The sequence below is a fragment of the Bombus impatiens genome, unplaced genomic scaffold (genome assembly GCF_000188095.3).
Source record: "Bombus impatiens unplaced genomic scaffold, BIMP_2.2 scf_1275, whole genome shotgun sequence".
NCBI classification, from domain to species: Eukaryota; Metazoa; Arthropoda; class Insecta; order Hymenoptera; family Apidae; genus Bombus; species Bombus impatiens.
The window spans coordinates 674,660-684,248 of record NT_177694.1 but is presented as its reverse complement, the minus strand read 5'-3'; the positions used below and the strand labels follow the sequence as shown (position 1 = coordinate 684,248).

Here is a 9,589-nt window from a genome sequence, read left to right as displayed (position 1 = left end):
AGAGATGCGAGAAACCGGGGACACGCGGTGACCGAGAAACACGACACGCGAACACACCCTGCACGGACCCGTGGAGGAAAATTGCACGGGAGAAATGGCTCTGATAGCTCCGAGGAACAGCTCGCCCGTGGTACGGGACAAGGAGAGCATACCAGCCTACGACGTACGTATGCACGCACTCGCGATTATCTTCTTTTAACGCCTGCCGATCTCCTGCTACGTCTGCTCGGTGTTCTGCGATCGTTCGTTCTTTTCCGGTGCCTTGCGTCCTTCTCGGACGTCGAGGAGCTCGTCGCGTTGTTCGACAGACGCGCGAGGACAGCGTATGCGCATAACGATAATTTCTCGTCATTGCAGCGATCGTTTATCGAGTAGAGTTTACTCGAATGTCGACGATTCCGCCGTAATTGCACTTCCGTGGTAGATGCCGTTAGTCGGATGGATGTCGCGTGGAAGGATAAATACGGGACGAATAGAACGATAGTTTGGGAAATTTTGGAGAAGCAGCTGCGATGTAACTCGCAGCAGAAGTCGAGAAAGATCAGAAAATTCATCGCGGCGATGTTATCGATTCGCTGAAATATCAACGACCGTGATATTGAAAAATAATACGGTTGCAACACGGTGTTGCGATCTCGTTATATCACGAACGCGTATCGAAATAGCCGCATTTTCACGTGGAAACATCGCGGCATTACGTAAACGCGTTAACTTCCGATATCGTTCCGGCCTCGTGTCCATTCATACGTCTGAAAGAACGCGCTTTCCTCGTGGATTAACCGACTCTCGGAGGAAACGATTCGCTTTGCTTTTCCTCGCGGACGTCGTCTAGTCTGTGTCAGCCTGCGGTCGTAACGTATAGTCGACGGTGGAAAGTGGTATCGTCGATTAGCGAAATCGAATCGCGGTTAACGCTCTGCGAGCGAATTAATCGATCTTTTTCTCCTTCCATAATTCGTATATATTTACATACTTGGCGCCACGCGTTATTACCTTATTTCGTCCAACGTGAATGGAGTTATTACGCGGTCGTTGATCTCCGATGTACGTTTTCGTATTACGTTTCGATAAATTACCGTTGCTTCTACCTCGATGTCGTAATGTTGGCGGAACAGTCTGGCTGGCTGGATGCAAAACTGACTTGGTCGACGACTTTGTTCAAGAGAGTGTCGAAAGTACCATAATATCGTCGTTAAATCTTATTTCCGTGATTCGACTCGTCGCATCTCGGATTCTTTTACCGCAAGCCGGTTCTTCCTTTTTTCGAGATATCGACGAGTTACCGAATTCGGCGAGAATTACCGGCGACAACTTCCAGTCGCCCGAAATATCGAAGCAAGTAAAACGAAAATAAACGCCCGCGACTGTGCAGAAAGATGAGTTCGTTTTACGACGTTGCAGTTTACTACCGCGCAATAATCCACGGGTTTAATTATTCCGCGAGATTGATAAGAAAAGACCGGTTTCGAAGCGTAAAGGCGAACCGTGTACCTGCGCGTACGTTGCCTTCTGCGTTAACTGCTACATTGTTACCGCGAACAATCGCGTTATAGCGCTCGCTCGAGCAACGCGATTTCTTTTGTACGCGGATGTTTTTTTTTCCACAAATTTTCGTTATATAATTTTCTTTGTCACGGCGAATAAAAAGGACGAGGCGAAGTTAACCGCACGAGCTACAGTTAGTCGACGGTTTGAATTCCACGCTGCTGCTCGATGCGCGCACGACACAGTGATTTCACAGAGACAGTTCGCATCGAATCGTCTTCTAGCGAAGAATCTAACGAGTGAATATAACAAGCGTAAATTCTGAATAGAAAATGTTACGATGCACGTGCACTGGAAAAATATAAATGCGCGTACGTATGCATATGTACGAGTACGTACTTCAGTTTCTGTGGGAGAAAGGGGGCTTCGCAATTACGCCGATTTCACTGAACGCGGTCAGTCGGTATCCTTAGGGATATCCTCAGGTTACTAATATATCGTCGATATTTCAAGGTGCTCAAAGGGATCAACGTGTATCGTCGGTACGATATCGTCCACATTTATCGACAGACCGCATTTTCGTTGAGAAAGTATCGGCGATATTATCGATAGACCTCGTTGCACGAAATTCTCGATTTTGAACAGCCGTATTTTACCGCTTTTGTTCCCTAATTTTAATCGACCCACCGTCGAACCATCGAGTTGTTTCGTTCGAAGACCGATGGCAAAAGTTTCGCCGTAAAAGCTGGCGAGGAAAATCGTCGCCGCGATAAACGTTGCTCTCTGTGCACGCCGAAGCGATATTGCCGTTTGATCTAACGTTAAAAGCGCGCCCATTGAAAAGCCTGGCGATAGCGCGTTAATAACAGCCAAGCTTCGATGATTCGCATTCATTCGCACGCGGTGAAAAATACCAAATCGCGCCAACCGATTCACCGATGCGATCGTTGCTTCCACCTTGGGAAAACAGAGCCATTCACGCGTCTCTCCCGCGGCCAGTTTATCGAAACCGAATTGAAATCGACGTGGAATAAGTACAAAGCCGCGTCGGTTCGTTGCACATCGGTGTTCGCGTCGATTCGTCGATCGATCGTTCAACGTCGGATCTCTTTTCGCGATTTCCTTGCAACTTTCGAGCGCGAATCGCGAGTCTAACTCTGCACATGATTTTCACCCGACCGGTAGAGAGCAGGCAGCCAGCCCGTCAAAAATGCACGGAAAGGCAGCGCGTGGCACACTTTCCGCGATAGTCCTTTTCCCCGGCATGCGAGAACGCTGCATCAGACTCGGCAACCACCTGCCTTCTTTCTACTCGCAGTTTATCTTCGGTACCGTTGCCACGCACCAGCATCGTTTCCAACTTTATCTCTGTCCTAGCTCGCCCAGTGCTACCGACCAATCGAGCGTTGCACGGCCCGACGAATTACGCTTTTAATATGTCACCGCTTGCAAATCGAAAGAAGATACGCGACGTAACTCCTGTTTCTTCTCTTTTTTCTTTTTTTTGTTTGATCTTAACAATTTACCGACCGCTAGCGGTTCGACAGCATCGACAGCGTCCGACCGCCAGCTCAGGCGCAAATTCTCCTTGGCGCCGGTCTGTTTCGATTTAAACTCTCCAATAGCGTTCTTTCGTTCGTTGAAAATGGTAAATTTTTCAAACTGTGGGAGCTTACGAAGCAACGCAACTGAGCAAGGTACCTTGGTACTAAGTAACAAATTACTGCTCAACAAATGAGAAAGATTCTTGGCGACGAAGATCGATTAACTGGCTATTGGTCGGTAAGCGTCGGCGACAGAAAACCGAATATTAGACTATCGGTCGATAGTGTCGAGCTGTGATTGACTGCCCTGTCCGTTGCTCGACGCGATCAATTTCCACGTACCTTCTAAGAACACGAGGAGAAATAATGTGTTTTACGTCAATGTATCTGAAAGGTAGGCTGTCGTTAACTGTACTGCGTTGCTAATGTCCTCCGCTGTCGGAGCAACGTTAAACGTATTTATATACAGGGTGGTTGGTAACTGGTGGTACAAGCGGAAAGGGGGTGATTCTACGCGAAAAAAGAAGTCGGAAATATAGAATAAAAATTTGTCGTGCGAGGCTTTGGGTGGTTGGTAGCTGGTGGTACAAGCGGAAAGGGGGTGATTCTACGCGAAAAAAGAAGTCGGAAATATAGAATAAAAATTTGTCGTGCGAGGCTTTGTTCGCGAGAAAATCGACTTTGAATTTTCGGTCGGTACGCGTGCACTTTATCGCGTCTCGTTGTAACGGGTCTCACCGTAGATCGTTGTCTCGATTGACGTTATTTTTAAATTTTTAAATTTTTGAATTTTTAAATTTTTGAATTTTTGAATTTTTGAATTTTTGAATTTTTGAATTTTTGAATTTTTGAATTTTTGAATTTTTGAATTTTTGAATTTTTGAATTTTTGAATTTTTGAATTTTTGAATTTTTGAATTTTTGAATTTTTGAATTTTTGAATTTTTGAATTTTTGAATTTTTGAATTTTTGAATTTTTGAATTTTTAAATTTTTAAAATTTTAAATTTTTAAATTTTTAAATTTTTAAATTTATAAATTTTTAAATTTTTATTCCATATTTTCGACTTCTTCTTTCGCGTAGAATCATCCCCTTTCCGCTTGTACCACCAGTTACCAACCACCCTGTATATATAAATGTACGTTTAAGGTACGGTTGTTGGACTCGTCGTACCGTATCTTTAATTGTGCCAATCGCTACGCTGACCGCCTCGACCTTTTTGCTGCGAATACCGCTTCGTTGAAACGCAAGCCTTGTATAGGCTTGTGGATGACGATTCGATATTGCGTGTGTCTTTTTCGTCTGTCTGATATTCGTGTATCTCTATACGCGAGATATTTACCTTTTGGATTGAACATTTCCCCCGCTATTTTTCAGAGAATACTTGCGAACATTCTTAGAAGGAACGGACTGGCAGAGTTTTGCGTAAACTACATTGACGACGTTTTAGTTTTCTCTGAAACATTCGATCAACGTATCAGAGATGTTGACGAGAGCTGTTAAGAAAGAAGGCTTCCGATTGAAACTGGCCGAATGTAATTTTGCAAAAAGTTCAGTAAAATATCTTGGTCACATCATGGGAAAAAACGGAGGAAATAATCTCAGAGCAATACGCGAATTTGAAAGCTCAAAGAACAAAAAGAAATGTAAGACAATTACCGGGGAAAATGAATTTTTATTGTAAATTTATAGAAGATGTCTGCAAACTTCTGCAACCACTTCGTAACTTATTGAAAAAAAATGTCCTATGGCCAAATACGTTCCTTTAATAAATGGTACGGTACGATACGATTGAGCGAACTTGAAACAAGTTCCTTCGAACCACTTTCAGCGAAGAACGTTCGGAGTCCCTTCGATAGGGCGCGTGTCGCGTTCAATTATCATCGCCTCGTAAAATGCGTCGTTTCCAGCTAAACCGTTAGCGTTAACATTTAGCCTTCTAACCCGGCTCATAAACATACATTTCCAACGCGAAATGGCTAGCTCGACCTCGCTGTAAACAATGCACGATTATAGATTACAACTACGATATCCATTGGAGGGTCTTTAACGGAGTTATTTAGCGAATAAGAAGCGCGCGAGTGGCGTGGTGGCCGAGCGAACGAATTCGGGAAGTGAAGGAAAATACGTGTTTGCGAGGCAACCGACTTTTCGTCGCGGTCGGCGAGACTACCGCGTCGTATAGGGTTCCTTAGCGTAAATTAAAGCCATTGCTGCACCAACGCGGCCATTATCCTCAGCCGGGGCATGCGTTTCACAGCAAAGTAGATGTACGTTCCCTTTTTTACCGCTGAATTTCGTTGTTTCGCGAGACGCTTTTCCCCGAGATCGGAACGAAGCTTCGAGCCATGGCGAAACGAAGGAGAGTAGAGATACGCGTCCATTCGATGGTGGAAGTCTCGCGAGCTACCCTCGAGAGTATTTCTCACGAGTGGACACCGCATCGAGAGTGGCTGTCTCGTTTGATCGATTGAGTCGCATAGTCGCTACGAACGCCCACCTGCGAGAAATACTCTGCAGAATGAGTCAGGAATAGCTTTATTCTCGGGTGGACACGCGGCTTAAATCACGAGGTCCATGGCGCTGATCGGCAAACCGGTCGATAAATAGACGAATAAATAGGTACGTAGAATACATGGCGGAAGCGAGCTAGTCGATGGGTCCTGATTAGATCTGTTCTCACGACTGCGTCGATGCATAATACGTAAACGTATAGGAACACGTCGTGGAAAGTTCATCGAAGGAGTTTCGACTCTCGAATGCTAATTATAGTTCAAATGGCACACGACTTTTCCCTACGCGAACAGAAACGTACGCGCTCTATCGGTCAACCGGTTGATAACCGATCCAACGCGTTCTCCTCGACTCTGTTTTCTCCGCGAGGATGATGCGGGCTGTACGGGCGATTAATCGCCTGGCGGTCGTCGGGAAACGTCGCGGACATTAACGCGGTAATCAGCGAGATTGAAAGATGGGAAGAATCGCCGGTGCACGTGCCCGAGTTCCATTCGATCGGCCCGGTCAGCGGTCGAATAAATCGATCGATACGGCGCGATAAGCCGCGTTTATCGTCGAAGCACGCGTAAATTTCCGTGTCTGGCGTTCGCTTAACAACCGTTGTACGCGCTTGTCGGCCGTGTCTGCCGTAGTAGCCTTCTCACTCGCGTACGAGCTTATTCTTATTCTTCGCCGATGCGGTATAACTGTACCAGGGTGTGGCTTACACGCCGCGACTCGACGCGCCGCACGCGGGGAAAAACGGTCTTGCACGAAACTCCTAATGGCCCGTTAGATCGATCTGCTATGGTAACGCGAATACGTATACGTGCATGCGACTTTCCTCCAGCCCTCGTGCGAGTCGCACCCTCCGTCATCCGGTTCGCTTTCACCCACGTCGTTTTTGTCGTACTTTTTAGAAGGAGAGAAATCTCGCTCGATGATTTTGTACGCGATCGATCGTAGCACGTGGCAACGAACGGAAGCCCATCTTGTTGCAAACAAATTTCTTCGGTCGATTCTATTCCACGACACGAAGTTATCGTACTTGGCTTGTTAGCGGCGATCGCTCACGGCCGAGATTCGTTCCATCGCGAGAAAACGACACGATGAAAAAGGCGGAAAAATGCGGTAAACAGGCACGGCACATTCGCGGAAAGAACGCGATGCGATAGATGCGGCGGAGAGGTAAAATATCCGACGGCGATCGGTTCCCTCAGTTTTCCAGATGCTTTGGTGTGAATTTAGCTTTATCCGTCGACGATCTTCCCGCGTCTGCCGATTCCTCTCCAAGTTTTACCTCTTTCATCCGACAGATATCGCGTTCATCGCACGCGTTCGACGGATCTGTCGGCTGGGATATTCCTGACGAAGGCTGGAGAAAAATTCCTCTCGATACCGATCAAGCACGCGTTTCAGCGAGTACCGTTTTACACGCTCCCGTTGGCAAAGGGCGTGCGAACGTTGCTCAGTTTTTCCTACAAGAACAGCGACTGCCGGTCGGACCTCGCAGACGCTACGAAAGAAGAAATGGACGCGTCATTGACCCGTGAAGCAATCGCGTTAAGCTCGAAGGCATCGTCTTTTTCCTTTTGTGTTCGCTAAAATATGCTACTCGAACGTCGTGGAACGCATCGCGCAATTTCGAAGCGCCAAGGAGATGAATTATTTGAAGCGCTGTCTCGTGGAGTTGGCTACGCACGTAGCAGTTTAATTAGCCTTCTCTGCCTCGGCCGTTGCAAACGAGTTTAGCGATAAATATTTATCGCGAATAAAGCTACGCTCTTGAAACCGTTCTTCGTCGCGTATTCCTCCGCGAGAACACGCTGCACGCCCCCTGTACTTTTCACGCCTCGCGACACCCGCTTCGAAAATTTACGAATTTCTCGCCGAAGTCGAACTTTGCGCGCATTTCCTCGGTTTTGGTCGAAACAACGGAGTTTGTATCTTTTTTCGCGAACTATCCGTTGAATCGTACTTCTCACCTTCGTCTTTCCCTTTCTGCTCGATGAAGTAAGATGCGGCGCGATTCCGCTCGCAGCTAAATATTTATCGTCGGCTGCGATTAGCTACGTCCTTCGAAAGATTCATCGTCGCGAGTTGTGTTTTGCGTATGCACAGGCATTATCCCTTCCACGATGCTGCGTGTTCCGTGCAAAATTACGCATGCCGAGTCACGCGTCGTCGTGGAAAACGTTTCTCGAATACTCGACTGGAATATCGTGGAATCGTTAAATATGTTTTTCTATTAAAACGTCTTCTGGCTGGACGGCGTTCTCGCTGGCAGAAGAAAACAAAAAATAGGATTTCCGTTAGCGGAGAATTCTTTCCGAATGCCCCGTTGCAATCTCCGTCGAAGTCGGCCAGCCGACCGGTGCAATTTGCATTACGAGCGACTATTCCGGCGCACCGTAGATGGAAATTGCGATCGTCGAGACCGAAATTTGCATTATGCCACGGCGAAACTGTTTCCGTATCTCGAGTACCGGGACAACTAGAAGCAGTTTGCAAAGTAAACTGTACCATTAACGAACTTTGCGCAAACGAAATCGCAACCGTTGAGAAGCTCGAGGCGTTCGTTTCTCGGAGTCGACCATCGACTTGGAGAGGAGAGTGCACGACGCGTGCACGGCATCGTTGATCGAGGCGCGAATTTGTCGGCTCTTTTCATTGAGTCGCGTCGAACCCTGGCTCGTGTTGCGTAATGTTTCGTATTATACGAAGGAGACCTTGTCTTCCGTCGGTCGTAGATTACGTCACCGTACGGTGTATCGCGATGCAGCGACTATAGCCGCTTTCAGCGCATTAGTCTCGCAGATTACGTCTTGTCCGTACGTGTGTTCTTTTCTTCTCAGTCAGTTGGTCCCTCGGTGCTTCTGCGATTGGTCGCGTCTCCCGATGGAACCTCCCGTGAACTGAGGACGCTTCTTCGATTCGAAGAAAGTTCCGTGGGAACGCGAATCATGCTGAGTCGTGTAAGAGACGTTTTTCTTCTTTTGGCTATTGATTGCGTCACGTAGAATTAAGACCGGGGAGCGCAGCAGAGAAAATTACGGTGATCGGGTGTTAATCGGGCGGCGGCGATCGGACGAAAGTACGTGATTTGGCGTTGATAACGACCGCCTTCGTCGACCATGCTGCTTAGTGGATCGATCTCCGACACTGGCGATACTGGCGTTTCACATCGGAAGCAACAGAGCGAAAGACGAAGAAGAGGCTAGAACACGTCGCGTAACGCGTAGCAACGTGCACGGTGATTCGCGATAACGTCGGAATCGGTCACACGATTGCAGCAGATTTTTCATTGGAAACGGATCTGGGTCGGTCTCGTTATCTCGATCGGTGTACGCCGGAACAGGCTTCCCTTACAACTTTTCCATTCGAATCGACGATTCCTGCGAATTTTCGGCTATCGATCGCGTAAAGCCAATTTTCTTGCCAACCGAACGATTTCCGGATCAACGAGCTGGCATCCGGCCTCGACTCTTTCCTGGACGAACTTCAAAAGAAATTTGAGAGAGAAATGAACGCGGTTTCTCGATCGTTTCGGCATCGACGGCCAACGAACGCCGTCTCCACGCTGTTCGACGTTTTCGCGGATGGAACGAAGCCCGATTAAGCGAAAAGAAAATTAAACGAAGACTGTCGTCGTCCGCTTAGCGACGAAAACCTTTCGTCGACGATTTTCGTTGGTACTCGGTGTCGACAAAAGGAGCACACAAATTTACGACGAGTTTGCGAAACGAGTGGAATCGGTACGGTTCTCGAGCTTGGAACGCGATCGCGCCGATATCGGTCGCGTCAAGTGGGCGACACCTTTACGCAGCAACGACGCTCATTTGCATACACAGCCGCGGTCCGCGAACCAGTCGTTTATTCGTCGTCCTTGCGTGGAGCGTGCACAAATACCGCGTTTTGCAACGGACTTTAACGCAACCTACATACGAACAAAGCCGCGCGCTTAACCAAACAGGAAATCTCCAACTCGCTTATTTACTTTGCGGGACGCGCTCGCTCGTTCGTTCGGAGGATCGAGCCTTTCGGCTAATCGCGATCCGCCGCCAT

The 9,589-nt window shown here is 47.6% G+C and overlaps 1 protein-coding gene across 9 annotated transcripts in view; it reads left to right on the top strand.

The window, feature by feature from the left end:
• The window catches only part of LOC100748428 (mitogen-activated protein kinase-binding protein 1), an 85,814-nt gene that overhangs the window by 40,288 nt on the left and 35,937 nt on the right, over positions 1-9,589 (top strand). Inside the window, exon 2 of one of the 9 annotated variants that reach the window (XM_033323872.1) lies at positions 1-163. This exon is cut by the window's left edge and continues 3 nt beyond it. The exons of 7 other annotated variants lie outside the window; for them this stretch is intronic. In XM_033323872.1, the coding sequence (XP_033179763.1) occupies positions 95-163 (69 nt within the window). In that variant the 5' untranslated portion in view covers positions 1-94. Of the gene's footprint in view, positions 164-8,331; positions 8,500-9,589 lie in introns of those variants that run through there. One more of the 9 variants, XM_033323875.1, reaches the window with a different exon arrangement.